The following is a 17708-nucleotide window of genomic DNA, read 5'->3' as shown; positions in this document are numbered from 1 at the left end:
ATGCTACAATGTATTAACTGCTTTAAAGTTGCTGTACTTTTTGTGCTCTTTTCAAATGTTCAGCACAACAATCAACGTAAGCAAATAATCTTAAAACAAACAAATCAAATTCAAGGACACATTAATTGCCTCTTGCCTTTAACTAACAACTGGTTTGTTTTATATATCAGGTACATGTGGACATGGAAAGAAGATGAGGTTTGTGTTACCATTGCAGGATGTTTTTTTATATCCTTGACATTTATTCATGGTTTTCATATATGTTATTGATACAATTTACACCTCAGTACTTAAGTAGGCAGGTACTAGATTTAGTATCAATAAGCGGAGACAGGGGACAAAAAAGGGGACAGATGTGCATTCATGAATTGCTACAACTTTCACTTATTGGAATCAATAAGGACGAAAAGTTGAACAACGAGCTTGTGCAGGAGAAATGAGGTACTTGAACAACCTGCAATATGAAGTGCTGCACTCCTCAAAATACAGTTATGTGCTAGTATATAAATACAACACAATACGTTATCCCTTCATGAGTGCTCATTAGTGCGACTAAAACAGCATGAACTCAGATCTGCACATTCAATTACTAAATTGGGTAACGTGGCCATCAGCGATCATGCACACACTTTCATTTTCTGATTACTTTAAAGTGTGTACCAGCAAGTCAGTAATTGGAAGTGGTCATGAAGCAGCTTTGTTATTCTCTGCCCAGGATTTCTGAAGAATGGGAAACTGCTTTACATTTTCTCCCAATTAAATGTGATTGCTGTACATTCAACGATCCTGCTTGGTGCACAGAACAGATATGTTCCATATTATTCACACTGCTTTACATACATACATACATACATACATACATACATGTACAATGTAATCATATTACTATAAAGGGAGAAGGACCATGGGTAATTGTGATTTACCAATATGCATTACCTGCAAATAACTAATATGCTAATATATATTAAATAACTAAGCATGTGCATCTGATCACTGTATATTTCAGTAGAGAGTAACAAAGCAATAACTACATTTTTAGATCTCTGTGGCCAGATGGTATATGGCACACTTATGATTTCACAAACAATACCATAATGGCCTAGCATGGGTCACTATGAAGATGTGATTCATTGGAGTTTGGAACCTGTTCATTTTCTCCAAACACCTATAAGAAAATACCTATGTAAAAAATTAGGGAAAAACATATATTAAAAATGTGACATCAAGTTCAATCCTAGTCACTCACAGTTTTTTTCTTGAATTCGGCAAAACAGGTCTGCATACTCCAATAATTTAAGTTTGTCACATCTGATTATCCAAATTTGCATATACGGCAGTAATGCCACTTCGTTAGAGTTAGCAGAGGGTGAAATAAACTTTTGTAAAGTTTTGATGTTGAAAAATAAAATAAAAACTTTTCTTAAGAAATTTTATTTCTGTCACAGGTTTCACAGACAGTAGTAAATCTAATTATAGCAGCAATTTCATCCAAGAGGCAACCCTCACATTCTTTGTCTCATCCAACAAAAGCACAGCGTCATTGGAAATCAAGCTCAACAAATTAATATTTTATACCAAAAACACTCAAAAGAAAATCAGACAAAAATTTATTCATAAAAATTCACTGATTTCTTGAGGCGCCTTACTTAAATCTGCACAGGTTTTTGTCTTTTTTTTTGTTTTTGTTTTTTTTAAAACACTAAGCACATTTATGACCACAGTCTAAACATTTTAAAGGATAAATTAAACTATATTCCTGTCTTTTCTGTAGACATGGAAGTCCATTATAGTGCACATGAAAAAAATCTTTATGAATAACAATAATAAAAAAAAGTTGCAATAAGCAAATTAGAAAGTACACAAACATGCATCATGGCTTTTGTTTAAAATTTTAAAATGTTATCCTCAGAAGGAGAGTGAATAAAAACTTCAAAACATAAAATACCATCCTTTGGCTCAGGTAATTAAACAAAGTATTTTTAAAGTACTGCTTACCAATTAACTTATACATTTAAATGAATCCAAAAACGAGTACATCTATAAATTAGACAAATCAAAGTGGGTTGAATGTAACACACTTTTCTTCAGTCCTGTCGATTTCATTTCTCAGCTGATCTTCCCTGAGTCATATGCTTGCTTGCAAGGCTTCCTGAAACATGATATAATAATTACAAAATTAATAAACATACCATTCAGTAAATCTTATTCGGTGACTTATTCAATATGTTTTAAAATAGAATTCCAAAGCAATATCAAATATCTAGATTAAAATATCACCTGCTTGAGGACTTAGAAATACTTTCTGCTGCTTCTGCTTTCTCTTATCCTCTTGTGGAGTTGTACTCTGTAGACACAAAAACAATCATTTATACTAATCAAAACAGATTACACAAACCACTGAGGGCCAATGCAGCATTTAACTTCTGTACGAAATCAACAGCAATTCAAATATTTGCTACATATACTTCAATAATCGGGTAACACAATAGAATACTGATTTGTATATGCAAGTAAAAGTGTAGAATGTACAATCTCCCTCCCATCATCACAAATCAAACAATGGAAATGTAATGATATGCGTTATTCAGACAACATTTTATACACCTCTATTACACTTAAGGGAACAAAATGAAAGATTTTTCAGCCAATACAGTTACATAATATTCAGTGAATATTTATTCAATTAACAGATATAAAGCACTAACAAAAAGTCACTTCATTGGGAACAAGGACAATCTTAATCATTAAAAATAATTGCTGCTACAGGGCCACCTGGTATTCTCCATCAAGGGTCTATAATGTGAAATTCAAAAACAGCTCAGAGGTGAAGATGCTGCTTCACAAAGGAAAAATTCAGAGTTGGACAAGCGCCCCCTCTGCCTCCCAAGAAACCCAGGCTACACGACTGCATTTGTGGTCTGCGCAGCTTGGGCAGAGCATGAACATATGGTGATGATTCAGAACTTTCTGGATTGCTCCAGGATGCTTTAAAACTTAATTTTTGGAGTTATACATTTCTGACAATTCTGACAGAGAAATAGTTAAATTTTTAATTAAAATTATTTAAATTTAAATTCCTGGTGCACTTTGTGTTTGGGTCTTGCATTTGTGACTCCTTGCTGCCTTACATTTCTCTCGGTTTCTGTATTGCATTACGATATTAGTCATACTTTTAAATATAGCATTTCACTTCCTAAAATGTATTTAATCGTTCGAGGGATTCATGTGTATAATTATATACACTCTAGATAACAAATAAACAAGCGCACACAGGAAATACGTACTTCATTAAAACTGAAAACACAAACAAATCTGGAGCAGCTGAACTGGCAAGTAAGCATAACAAAGCAAGGATGGCCAGGCCAGATTCACAGATGCACATTTCCACTCAAGATGCCTCTGGATAAGGTTCAAACCTGCAATCTCTAATGCTGGTACTTATCCCATATAAAACACTCAGGTGAGTTTGGGTTCTTCATATCCAATATATAAGAGCACTTACCTGTTTTGCTTTGAAGATCTTTAAATTACTGGGAGCAGATGGGGATGAAGAAAAGGAGGAGCCATCAGCTCTGTAACTCCCTGAAACAGAACAGAGCAAAATATTGAATAGACTAAGGAGTGGAATCCTATCACAAATTGACTGACTATTCCTGTGAACACTACAGTATATGTACTTATTTTAGTCTAAATGCATCTTTAAACAATGCACCAGTGTTCATTAATAAGACTAGTCGAACACATCTGGAGAGCTTTAATGATGCAATCCTTCCACAAAACTACATTAACTCTGCAAAGTTGGATATGAAAGAGCAAATCCCTACTACTACTATTGCATACCTGAAGAGCCCTTGTACTGAGGACACTCTTTCTTAATGTGTCCCTCGGAACCACAGATGAAGCAGCGTTTCTCTCTGAACTCTCGGTCGTCCTGCTTCCTCCACTTGTCGGAGGCCTGTCGGGGGTTCTGCTCTCTGCCCGCCACCTGGTTCTCTGCCCTCCATCTTGGGGCCGAAGCATCCGACCTCCTAATCTCACTGTCTCCATAGTGGCGCCTTTGATAAAAAGCATCCTCGTGACCTCGATGGTCATGCCTCTGCCTTAATCTGTTGACATAAATACATTCCACCATTATTATTTTTTAATTGTAATGTGGTCGGCACCTTTTAAAAATAACACAAGCACACATTAACAGCCTGCCTTTCAGTCAGAGCTTATACTCAGCATCTGCTACAGCACTGCTCTGCCACCAGGTGGTGAATACTTTAGTTTGCAAGACAGGATTGAAGTTGAAGTGCACAACTCTACAAATCAGCCACTGAAATCTGTGATAGATACCTTCTGCGCAATGGACAGTCTTTCATGAAGTGTCCAATCTTTCCACAGATTCGACAGCACCTGTCATTTGGTGCCAGTTCTCCCTCTGTCAACACTTCTGGATCAAAGAAATACTCCTGAAAAGAAGCATTGAATATGCTGTCAGTGACTTAAGCCATGACATTGCATACTGTAATGCAAACTAAATTAACAGCAAATGAAATGGCACATTTATAGTTTTAGTTTTCTAAAAAAAAATATATATATATATATATTATAATTGAGTGACAAAGCAGCACAATATGGAATGCAGAAATATGTTTGTCAGTACAAACACAAATCCAAAACATGCTCCTTTTACTTTACTAGAATTTGCTACAGTATAACAGCTTTGTAAATTGACTATTTGTTCCATTAACAATTCAGCCACAGAACGGGCTGTACTGAATGGAAGCTGACGTCTTTTATGAGAGAGTGTAGGCGTGTGTTGGGCTTTATATATTTAAAAACAGATCAGTATCAGTGAATGACACACATGCCATTAAGAAAACGTTTTCAGAAAACCTTTACATTTGAGATCCGTTAATTAATGCGTGGATCATTTATTTAAAACGCTGATTTAAAAAGTTTTTCTTTAATAAGTTAAGAATAATCTTAACTTCATTCATAAGTCTAAAGGCAGTAAAAAAAATGAAAAAGAAAAGGGTACTTTGAAAATCAGACCTACCATTTCAGAAGTGTATTCACTGGGGAAGACTTTAACTGGGGAACCAAAGACTCTCCTCCCATTGATGAAGGCCTTCATGATAAAATTGGTCACTATGAAAGATAGACAAGTAAAAATACTCATACTGAAAGAAACGAAACTAGAAATACATTCAGATGCCAAAACCGAAAGACTTACTCCTTCTTGACAATCCAGCACCAAGGTTATGGTTCAGGTCAAAGGGATCTGGGAAAATTATAAAGAAAATAAGTAAAGGTGGAGATGTAAATAATAAAGATATGAAAAATGTGTAAACTGTGGATTGGCATTAATCAGGCACAAGAATCTTGTATGAACTGCTGGCTCCTGTCAAAGTTGTACTGAGTGAAGCAGAAAAGCCAATGTAATATGATTAACAATATTCTCTCACTTTTACCTTTTCTGTCATGGTTATAAACATGATTATCTCAGAGAATCTCTAAACATCCATCGTAAAATGTCAGTAAACCAACAACAACAATAATTTAAATTGTAATGCAACTAATTCCTCTCCAGATTCACTCATACAGCAGTCAATTTAATATTGTGACCATCTCTGGTTGAGATTACTTCCTTTTGAAATCCATAACTATAAATACATTGCATAACTTTAGAATTTCTCACCACGTGCTTACTCTTACAAGTTTGAATCCACTTCTCACCTTCAATAACAATGTACTTCGATGTCCACTGCTTCTTGAAGGTGGTGAGCAGTTTCTTTCTCCGGATACAGATGACATGTTCCTTGAAGTCAAACTCTTCGGTGTAGAACTGAAGCAATCCCAGCCACAACTCCCCTACGCTTTCGGTGTTTTTTCTATACTCTGGCCACCGGTTTGGCTGTAAAACGTTCGAAGATATATATCAGAAATGCCTATCTATTTTAGATAAAGAATAATATGTTGGAAAACAAAAAAAACATTAACTTACTAGATCGGTTAGATCATTGAAGAAGTACACGTTCCAACCATCCACAAGTACCTCTGGTTTCTTTGGGCCATCGTAAATCTATAGGAGTAATATTAAAGGAAACAAAAACACCACGAAGACATTAGTCCACATATTGCAGCCCATTACAATAATACAAACCAAATTAGATTAGATGATTAAACCGTGAAACACGTATTCAGCAGAGAAGCTAAACACTATATAGCATTAAAGTAAAATAGCTTTGGTGGTGCTGCTGAGCAGAATTGACATGTTCATTATGACAGACTTTCTTTGCCAGCTTTTGAGGTTTTCCCAAACAGGCAGCTTTTTTTTTTTTTTTTTTTAAATCAGCTTTTTCCTGATAAAAAGCCACACTATCATCCAGTAACAAGAATGTAAGATATAGTTTCAGCATTAAAATGCCCTCCAAAGCAAAACCACTTTTTTTGTCTGTGACCAAAGACACGTACTGGAACAGAACCCTGTTTTACCAACACTACAACTGCCTGTGCTTTAAGACATTTAAACATGAGTTTGAAGTTACAGTCTTGCCTTTTAAAAACACATGAAAAGGGACACAAGTTGTATTTGTAATATGCTTGTTCTTTTAATATGCTTACAATGTAACCTCTGGATGTTGGACAAAAAAACACTAAAATCTCTTCAATCTTAATAAAAATATGCATTACCTCCTGAAGAACTGGAATGATGGGTGGGTTTCTCTGTTGCAGGAAGTACAGCACCATGAGAGTGTAGGCATAAGATGACAAACTACCCCTTGATGCATCTCCAATGTCACATATCTGCAAAATAGAGGTTAATCTTTCAATGATAACGGAAGGGAAACATTGAACCCATTTGTCAAAACAACAAATGACTCTGCAGAGGGCAGGAGAAATCAAGACACAATGAACATAAATCACTTCAACCTGCTACCTGCCAAATTGGGCCAACAGTAGCAGTTACAGACTATGGCAAATTTAATTCTTGTTTACAATAACCAACACTTAAATTGCTATATCTGAGGGTTCACTGAGCTTTGCTTTGTTTATAATTACATGTTGATAAAATTTACATTTCACAGTTTATTCTATTTAATATCCTCACATGTATGCTTATTAAAAACATTACTAGAAAAGATAAATCTCTAAAATGTGTTGAATGATTGACAGAATCAACAAAGAAAATACTTACTTTTGCAAACACCTTCATGGTGTAGCACAAATGTTTCACTCTTTGATCAATATTGGCATAAGCAGCAAGTAGTTTTGTGTTATGCAGAGCCTAGAGGAGGAGGGAAAGGGGGACAAAATATATATATCTTTCAGTTACTTCTATCAGGTAAGCAAAGGGTAAAAAAAAATAAAAAAAATGATAGTAATCCCTTACCAGTGTGTTATACAGGCTAATGTCTCCTTCCAGACCAGTTCTCACATGCAGAAACTTTACAATTGGAACTTTGGCAGTTGTAATCGGCAGTATATTTCGTAGACCTGTAATTCCACAAAGGAAAAACAAACAAAAGAAAAACTATGAAACATTTGACTTCAATGCAGATCATTCTTCAGTTCTAAAAACAGGTACCTTGGCCAACAGTATCAGTAAAAAGATTACAATATCAGACATTCCTTTTATACAAGTAGTCCAAACTGGAAAAATAACGCATGACTAGAAATCACACTATATAAGCTCCATACCTGGATGCTTCCTGAGCACTTTAGCCAAGTTGTCAATTATTCCAATGCACTGGAGACCCTAAGAAAATATTAAAACACTTAATTTCACTGTATAAACAAAACAGGACATACTATAATGGTAATACACATAGTATATGATCTGAGTACTGTCAAAATGATCAGGATCAAGATTATACTTTGAACCCAAAGATAGAATATCGGTATAAAACTAAACTTTTAAAGTCTCAGAGAATTACTTTAAACCTTCTATATATTATATACATTAGGTTCTATTTTATATTTCAGGGACATGCATTGTGAATAGGAGACGGGGGGAGGGAAAGACAAAACAAGGGTACTAAGCAATAATAATCAGCAAGTGTCTCTATAGAAACTATATTTCCTTTCAAAACAAAGTTTAACAGGTAACACACTGACAAAACACATTTACCTCTGCGGTTTCTCTTCCTTCAAATGTCATGCAGATGTCCAGATCACTTTTTTTGAAGCCAAATCCATTTTTAGAAGATCCAAATAAACTTAATTTGGCTCCTATAAAAAATGAATAAATGTGGAAAGTGAATTAGAGTGTGATCAATGCTTATTTTCACAATGATCATTCTGATATGGAAGTTGAGTTGCTGGCCCATGCGTTTGAAAGAAGAGTGTCCATACCTTCCAGGTCATAACTGATTAAGTCTTCCAGGTTCTGCAGAATGTTCTCACGAGCTTTTTCTTCTATCAGGTCTGGAGAAAAATCATCTGTGGGTGAGAAAGGTAATCATGTCAACATCTTTTCTATGAAAACACTTCAAGTCTATAGAACCTGAAAGAAAAAAAAGAAGAAAAAAGACAAATCTCTGAAATCCTTTTTTCCCCTCTATGTAGTACTTCAACAAATTGGAAAAATCCTATTCTTTACACATTGGAGGAAGAAAGAAAAACACATACCTTGGGTATTATGAGACTTTTTCTACTGTGTAAAGGTAGCCTAATTTATAAGGGAAAGATGTGTACTAATGTCTATTTTATGCACTGCACATAATAAGTTTACTTAAGTTGCTTATAGCTTTTGTATTTAAAGTCATCAAGTGGCCCAATCAATAGCATCAAAAAGTATTGATACTGAAGTATATATTGAACTTACTGAAGCACTGAATGCAAACTTTGTTGAGTATTGTAAGGAACTTTGGTGTCATTGGAGGTAAAGGATCAAGTTCAACCCTCTTGAAGTCTTCAGGGCAGTCACGTTTCAGATGTCCATCATGCTTGCACAGACTGCATACCACTGTGGGCGACTGCAGAGAATGTTTCTGTTAATCTTGTTGGTTTTATTTGTTCACACATCCTATTTTAAATAGGGATTTTTCATTCAAATCAAAGGTTAACTCAAATCACTCTGCTTAACAGTAACAAGACTGATAATTACAAGGACAGTAAAAATGGCACTTTTCTGAATGAACATCCTTACCTTTCCTCTAGTAAACTGAAGTTTACTGAACTCGTAGCTCAAAACAGGTTCATGTTGGCCCTGATCTGCAGACACAGAGCAGGTTTTTGGGGGACCTTCTTTCAGAGGAGTGTTGATCTCACTGGAATCCCTGTTGCCATTAAGGCCTTCCTTCACAGAACTGTGAGCCTCAACGTGAACACTGTGCCCACCGTCATCGTCAGAGAGGACCTCTTCTCCCGAAGCGGTGTACATATTTTCCAGTTCATCTTCCACAGTAAGGCTGTCCAGGTGAGTTCTGTGGTTCACATCCTCCTCCTCCTCCTCATCATCCGAGTTATTGCTCTCAAAGGCGAGCCTCTTCCGTGTTCCTGGCAGCTGGTGCAACGAGTCTCCCAACTCATCCTCCCGGTCTAGTTTCCCAGATTCCTCTAGGCCCAAGTCGTCGCTGTCCACAGTTCCCGTGTGCAAACCACCTTCTGAATCAGAAAGGCTTTCGATCTCATTCTCCAGTTCTTGCTGGAAGTAAGGCAAGTTTGTGGGGTCGGTGTCCTCACTCTCCTCCCCCAACAGTTGGTTACCATGTAAAGAGAACAACTCCCCCTTTATGTCTCCTGCTTCGTTCTCTTCATTGCCACTTTCCGTTTCACCGGAACGGGGCTCATAACCATCAGGTTCTTCAATTACTAACTCTTCTATGATGCAGTCGAAGTTATCTTGGAGTAGCCCACCATCGCTTTTCAGGGAGGTAAGTTCTTCTGTTAAACTGGCATTACAGCCTGCCATTTCTGGAAAAACTGCATCCGGGCTTTCTTCACAGACATGCTTCACAATCGTCCCATTCATGATGTGACTGTCGATGCTGAGACCGTCTAATTCTGACTGGATCAAACGCAACTCATCCAGATCTGGTGGCATATTCTCTTCCCTTCCACTGTGTGCAGCTACAGGGCTTTGAAACTCTTCCCGTTTGTGATTTTGCTTGTTCAGCTTCCCGTACTTTTTAAAAGGAGAAGCAAAATACTTATAGGTTGTTTTTAAGCAATGGAGAATGTACTCATACATGAGTTGACTGTTGAGAGTCCTTGCCACATTTCTCTTCACAGAGTAAGGATCTGAAATTCAAAGACAGAAAATGTCAATCCACAAGAACTGCTTAAAAAATGCCAACACTATTTGGTACTTGTGACAGCCTTGGTTTACGAAATAAAAACACTTGACAATGTTTCGAAACCTCAAATTCTACTTATACATATGAACAATTAATGTCTAGTTTCAAGTGTATTTGGAGAATATTAGGGACATAGCCAAAGTCACTGATGAAAGTTGTGTGTCAGTAAACTATATGGTCCCTCCAATTTTGACCAATCCAGTGATTTCCACCTCAATTTCTGGTGCTGTGGTTGCAACAGCAAACTTGACTATATCAGTGCATGTACTGCATCACTGCCAAAAGTATTATGTGAAAATGCAAGTACTACCCTGAACACATTTCAGTGGCTAGAAACTTGATACATAACATGAGAAACACATACTAAAATAACCACAAGGGTTTGTGTAATGTTAAGTCACAATAACATCCTATTTCAATCTGTGTGCACATTGAGTAATTGTACTTTTTGTGAATGGTGTATATACTGCAGAGACACAAGCTAGCAGAGAGATGTTACCTTCTATGGCAATTCTCTTTTTAGGCCAGTCCTTGGACTCCCTCGTGAAGAGCTCCTTTATACGAATGCTGATGACATGATCGGCCATGTTGAACTCCAGTAAATAGAAACGAAGCATTTCTACCCACAGCTGCCCAATGGCCACTTCACGTTGGCATTCTGGTCCAAATGCCAGCTTGGCCTTTAACAGGAAACAAAGAAAATGAATAATGTTCCTCATACCACCTCAACAAGTACATGCTTTTCAAATCCTGAATAATACAGATGGACTTGGTTCTAAAAGCTAATAGATAAAATCTGTCTAGTGCATTTTGTGATGACGATTTATTGTTTATTAAAATTGTGTTTAATCCACTGTCTCATGCCAGTCACTCTCAGCCAAAAGCCACAGTGGGTACAATGATTTGTATTTACATATAAATTTGTAAATGTAAAAGCCAGGGATCTAATTTTTTTTAAAATGTATCCTGTATATTACATGTACCTCTGAAATATTAATGCACACTCAAAACTTGCTACTGAAGTTTCATCACTCACCTTGCCGTTCCTGACAAACTCTTTAGCAGAGGTTGCCTGATCCAGGGATGGGTTATACTCCCACAAAACATGACCATCTTCCACACCAGTAAGCCTGAAATCTACAAGTTTGTTCAGAGAAAACTCCTCAATCTGCAAATGCAAGAACCAATCAGAGTTGTTAATTTAGAAAGCTGCGACATTTCCGCTTAAACAAATTGCACTATTTTAATAAAACCTCATAAAACAGCACACTAATTCATAAATCATGAACAAATTACAAGCACAAAGAGGGGAGCTAGCAATGTGCCTACCAGAAGTTAGAAATTCATATTTTATAAAGATGCTCTGCTTTCTAATTCATATTATAAATTTGAAAGCACTAAATGGAGAATACATGAAAAAAAAACAATAGACAATCAAATGAAATGTATATAGTATGCTTTACATACTTTTAATTATGTACAGCTACTATAGAAACGGGTAGGTATGAAGAGGTTTATTGCAGTTCGGCAACATAAACTGACTGTCTGTAAATAATGAAATGCATCCCATAGAAAATACAAAAATAAGTCTAGCGTTATCGTCCAGAATTTCCAATACGATGATAAAAGCTTTGGGGTCCACTTCACGGATTTACGATGATAGTTTTTAACATTATCTATATAATCCAGACAGATTTTCTTTAACTTGTGAAATTTTAAGGTTAGGAACAGCCTCCAAGCTGGCTTATTGAGGAGCACAGGCACGAACACTTACATCCATCCCCAAATACACAGGGAGCACGGGCTCTTTCCTCTGCTGAAGGAAGTAAATGACCATCAAGGCCAACACGTAAGGGGGCAACCCTCCTTCCTCCGGGTGGTCAATATGGCAGATCTGTGAGGGAAACAGACTGACTGCTTTAGTACAACTAAGAAAACATTTACTGGAAGGGCTTAGATACATTTCTAATGCTGACCCACAATGAAACCCTTCTTTACCTTGGCCCAGTGTCTGAAGGCAATCACAAGAGGAGTAAGACAGGGTTCCAGATTTGCCAGAGCTGCCAGGTGCTCTGTTGTGAGGTATGCGTTGTCATTGCCTGCACTCACTTTACAAAGTAGACCACTGTGATAGATGCAACAAAGGATATCAGTTTAATATTTAACCTGCATACAGAATTTTACCATTAAGCGAAAAAGAAGTATTAAAGCATTTGTAAAAATCAAATTTATCAATGTTTAAATTCCGCTTTCTTAAACTATGTCCTTGTATCTGATGTATAAGAGGATTAATGGGTTGTAAGACTACTTCAGAGCTCCAATACAAGATCAAGTACTACACATTATGACAGTTATCTAGATTAACTTATTTATTTATAGAAGCAATACAGATTATCATCATCATCATTATGAGCAATTAATACAACCTAAACAAACAGACCTTTGCTTTTCTCTGCAAACCAAGACAGGCACTCTGGCGTGGAAGTCTGCTTCAAGGTCAATATAGGACGCTAAAGAGAAAATAAAATAGAAAATAAATAAATCCTGAAATCCTATCATACATACTCCTTTAATCTCAAGGGGAGAAACAAAAATTAACTTACTACTATTTGTAAGGCTCTCTTGAACCAGCAGAAGCACATCTGGTTGATGCATCTATAAATAAATATAGAAAGGTTATACATTTTCACATGTGGTGGAACAACATTCCCACTGAGGTCAGGACCTACAGTCCCTGACCACCTCCCTGCGATCACTCAAGACACATCTGTTCCAACTTCACCTGTAATACAGCAGCCTTTTCTCCTGGGCTGTTCAGCACTCTTGCTATTATGCACTTGATTTAACTATGCCTGCATGTGCTCCTGTGTACTCATATATTCTTGGGATTTCCATTATTTGCCTGCGACTTCTGCTATGCTCCCCCAAAAACAAATCTGGCGAACTCCCAACTTACGTGAGTCGGGAACTGGATATCAATGTTGACATCAGAGTCTTTGAAACCAAATTTTGTACAAGAGGATCCATATAATCGAAGAGAACACTCTGTAATAAAATGAAAAGATGGATGGGGTTAAAATTACATTACTACCATGATTGGGTAACAGCAATTTAGAAAGTCTTCAAAGACTTAAGTTTGAGTCATTAAATGTATACTAGAAAATGTCAATTACATAGAAAATACAGTGGACTATATTATTGAATGTCTAGATTTTTTTTATCAGTGCCACTAAACGTTTAGGAAAGGTGCACGAGAGAATGCAAATAGAAAATACAGTTCCTACCAGGTAAAACCGATTTGATTATTTCCTCCATTGACATCACAATCTGTTGCCTCCTTATTAAATCTTCACCGCTTAAGCCATACTTCTTTAGAACATTTTCAATGGCTGTGTCAATGGCTTTCACCTGCGAAGGATTTGGTGGGAGTAATGCTGTGAGCATCTCCTCCTCACGCTTTTCCTGGAAAAAGTAATAATAAAACTATACAAAATGGATAGAAATTATTTCACTCTGTACTATGTAGATCTTTAAGTGAATTTCCTCTTTCACTCATTGTAGACAATAGCTAATGCACCTAGCAAATGCTTCTTGAGTGATTTTCCTGCCGATTTATTTTGTTGTGAGAATGAACATAGACCATGAATTTGAGTTGTTCCTAATGACAACTAATGTTTCTTTTTAATGTAAACCAATAAATACCCCAAAGATCTGACACATTAAGCATGTTTAAATACCTCTGGAAGATCTGAGTTTCCTCTGTCTCAAGTCTTTCTACATAATTTTGAAATTGTGAACCCAAAGTAAAATTGTACACAAGTTACTATGTACACAAATCACTTAATAGCAGTCTCTGTTACAATTAATTCAATTTGAGAATTAAAGTTTGGAAAGTATTAGGACTTGAATAAGCACTACACTAGACTGTGAGGGAAGGAATTTTAACATAAAAATAGTCAAATCAATTTCATGCAATTAACCAAAAACAAAAAAAGAGCAAACATATACACTTCAGCTGGTGATAGGCAGTGTATTGGTGTAAATCTGTAAAGCTACTTACCCTTACTAGCTTCTTGTGCCACTTCTCTTTAATATGCTTATGGGCTGACGAAATAGACTCAAGTAAAACATCACAGAGCATGCAAGAATACGTGGAGTTGGGAGAACCACGAGGACGCTGTAAAGAATATAGTAATAAGTCAATTGTTAGCAAAACATTCCCAACACATTCTGACACGAAAAACTCAAAACTACGACTCAGACTGTGAGAAACTGCACAGGTTACATGGGATGTAAAACCTAGATGAGAAACAAGACAAATAAATATAGTTTCAAAGATAAATGGTTTACCCTTTTCAGTCTGAAAATCTCATCTCTGTTTAACCTTTCTTCAGCTTGTTGCAATCCCAGAAGCTCCTTCTCTGACAAGGTAGATTCATCAATAACAGTGCCATCCCTGTCGTCATCTCTGTCAACTTGATTCCTTCTCCTCTCTCTCTTTTTTATTTTACTACCTGTTAGTAACAATATATAAAATATTTAAATGGACCACATCTTATGATGAATGAAATGAAAAAACATCTTAATACAAAATGACATTTGAAAGTTCTTATTTAATACTAAATGCAAGCAGGTGAGGGTAACAAACTAGCACTTCCCCATGCCCTAACCAGTTGATGTCAAACATATTGAAGCCCTTCATCTGAAACTGATATTTATTGATTAATTTAGTTTACTACATTGTGTTAATTAAACCACTTATTTATCGACTATGTATTGTTAATAATGTAAACTTTGGAAAGCCACTGAATTGATTAATTCACTTAATTAAAACTGGGGGTGGGTGAACAACATTTAAGAGGAGAAAGTCTTTGTGGCAATTTCAGATAATTGTCACATGACATGAATCTTGCCGTGGGAATGTCACACGCTCATAATCTCAACAGCCTTACCTGCAGACTGTGTCACAGACTCAGCTCTCTCATCGTTGTTCATCTCCTTCGGCGGCTGCCTTCGAGCATGCCTTTGTCCTCTTCCACCATCATCTCGCTGCCTGCTCACATCCTCACCACTCTCATGGAAGGAATCCTTCCTCCACCGGCCTGATTCACGGCCGAAATTCTTCTCCCTCCAGTTGTCATCCCTGGCGTGATCGTCTTGTGTGGGGAACTTCCTGAACCCATCTCTCAGCTCATCCTGCAGCTTCTGCTTGGGGCTGTGAGACAGTTTTTTAAACCCTGCAGGACTGGTACTCAAGACATCTTGGCCTATTCTCCGAGGGCTGCTGGCAAAGCTCCCAGTTGAGCTCTTCTTCTGGGACCCCTTTTCTGGTTTATTGCTGAATCTTCCATAATCAAGGCCTTCCGTACACATGGGGATTCTCCAGGTATCAGCCTCGTCTGCCACATTGCCTTTCTCCTTGCCTTGCTTGGAATAGCGAGGTCTACCGGTCTCTTCCATTTGTATTTCAAATCAAGCCTAGGATAAGAAACATTAAAAATCAACTAAGATACCCACGAGGCAAACGTTTGCCAACACAAAATATAAAATACACTAGCTTGCCTCTTAGCTACACAAAAAGTGTTAGATTTTCAATTTTCAAAGACATAAGAAAAAACTATTAAACAGTACTTATAAGCCCCAAACTCTAAAGAAACTCCTTCAGGTATTAATGTATCTTAAGAAATATACATGATATAAGCTACATGTAATTCATAAGAATGATGAATCTCCCATCATCTGCAGTTTTCAATGGTTTTATAAGATTTTATAATTTCATAGGTCTTCATGCTAAATGTATGCCTGCAATAAGTCCAAATCAATGTTTTACAAGCATTTCTGTGATTTTTAAATTTATATTTCTGGTAAGATTCCCTAATGCAAACACACAAATATATATAAGTAGCGTAAAGATTATGTATAGCTACATATATTAATGTTTCAGAAGGGGTATACTATTGCAAATGTCGCTTAGCATTGATGCAAAAAGGGTATAAACTTTTGTCCATGACCCAGTTTAGCTTTTCCTTAGGCAACATAACATTCTTTTGTAGTTTTTTGTATGTTTATTTATTTATATATTTTGTGGCTAACAAAACATGTACTACAACAACAACACAAAATCTAGCTATTCTTTTTCATTGTGGTGTACAGGATGTAGTGTGATCACGGTGTGATGATTTAAAATCCCCTGCACCTCAACTACTAAGACTATACTAACGAGTCTTCAGTGTTAAAAAAATAATAACAGTAACTCTGTAACTCCCTGGCCACTTGTGTAGTGCTGGATTTCTAAAATAAACGGCTAATATGAATCAAGCACCTATTGTTTGGGAATTAAAGTACGTCGTCAAATAACTCATGTTAATCGCTCGCAGCCAGAATTCTATTTATACTGCTGGTTTGTTTTTGTCTTTTTACGTGATCTCTAATACTGCTGGATACATCAATGCTTTATCGATAATTACGTAAACAAAATGAATTGCACTAAAATGCATAATCACCACAAGATCCGTAAATGTTAAGAGAAACAAACAATAACTAACCCGCACTCTCGGTAAACGCTGCATACTGTTGTTTCTCGTTTCCGCCGAGGCAGAGGATAGTGTGGGTTTCCGGACCAAACACGCATAAAAATCCAAAATGGCGTCCCTGACTTCGGCGTCTATGTGCGTTTCCGAGACGAGCCGTGCTAACCCTAGACATCATTAGTCGAGCGCGGAGAAATGAGGACTGAATACCAAAACACACAAAGGGAATGGGCGTTTTTCTTTCTTCATTTACAAAAACTACGCTTCGCATTTAGGAAGGACAAAGTACAACAATGTGCACATGGTATCAATGTTCTATTCTTGGGAAAAGCATATTTTGGCTAGAATAATTGGCTGTAATTATAGTTTGCATCTTGTGCCTACTGTTAATTGTGTGGACTTGCAGCAGATATGCGATTTCCTCCACATAACCAAGACTGTGTTGAACCAATTCCTCCGGATTGTTTCCAGGGATAGTTGGTTTGCAGTAGACGTCACTTCCCTTGATTGCTACTTGGGAGCGGCCATTGTGGTATATCTGCCCTGTGTGGAGGGCCCGTTCTTGGAGAGTCAGCACTATCAGTGTAGTGCAGTGCATGTGTTATCACGTTGGACAGAGTATCGCTTGCAGTGCATATCTCATGCTTTTCATAAAGTATGTTTCAAAATGTAATGAAAATGAATCATCATACTTTCCCCCAAAAGTATTTCTGAGGCGATGCACAAGTTTCTTTGATGAAGTAATTTATATTTCATTTATATGATACGGATCAAACATTATTAACTCAAAACCAGTACACAAAGTTAAACGGTTGTTTCAGTTAAATTGTTATTTTATTACTGCAATTACCAATGTGCACAATAATAATAAAACCACACACAACCTGTT

The 17708-nt window shown here is 36.8% G+C and overlaps 1 protein-coding gene across 1 annotated transcript; it reads right to left on the bottom strand.

Annotated features, from left to right (window-relative positions):
* Positions 1 to 1415: 1415 nt before the first annotated feature.
* On the bottom strand, positions 1416 to 16944 carry tut7 (terminal uridylyl transferase 7). Its single transcript, XM_066711060.1, has 29 exons — positions 16835 to 16944; positions 15242 to 15767; positions 14640 to 14803; positions 14350 to 14466; positions 13574 to 13751; positions 13246 to 13334; positions 12893 to 12944; positions 12730 to 12799; positions 12288 to 12414; positions 12064 to 12183; positions 11326 to 11457; positions 10789 to 10969; positions 9140 to 10233; positions 8816 to 8966; positions 8344 to 8430; positions 8120 to 8220; positions 7690 to 7747; positions 7382 to 7485; positions 7187 to 7276; positions 6682 to 6795; positions 5993 to 6070; positions 5725 to 5902; positions 5222 to 5269; positions 5045 to 5136; positions 4339 to 4454; positions 3841 to 4106; positions 3503 to 3582; positions 2278 to 2344; positions 1416 to 2149 (listed from the first exon to the last, which is right to left on the bottom strand). The coding sequence occupies exons 2-29, from the start codon at positions 15747 to 15749 to the stop codon at positions 2100 to 2102; spliced, it is 4512 nt and encodes a 1503-aa protein (XP_066567157.1). The 5' UTR covers positions 15750 to 15767; positions 16835 to 16944; the 3' UTR covers positions 1416 to 2099.
* Between the last annotated feature and the right edge of the window lie 764 nt (positions 16945 to 17708).

The sequence above is a fragment of the Amia ocellicauda genome, chromosome 8, assembly GCF_036373705.1.
Source record: "Amia ocellicauda isolate fAmiCal2 chromosome 8, fAmiCal2.hap1, whole genome shotgun sequence".
In the NCBI taxonomy this organism is placed as follows: domain Eukaryota; kingdom Metazoa; phylum Chordata; class Actinopteri; order Amiiformes; family Amiidae; genus Amia; species Amia ocellicauda.
This window is presented reverse-complemented; position numbering and strand designations above follow the sequence as displayed.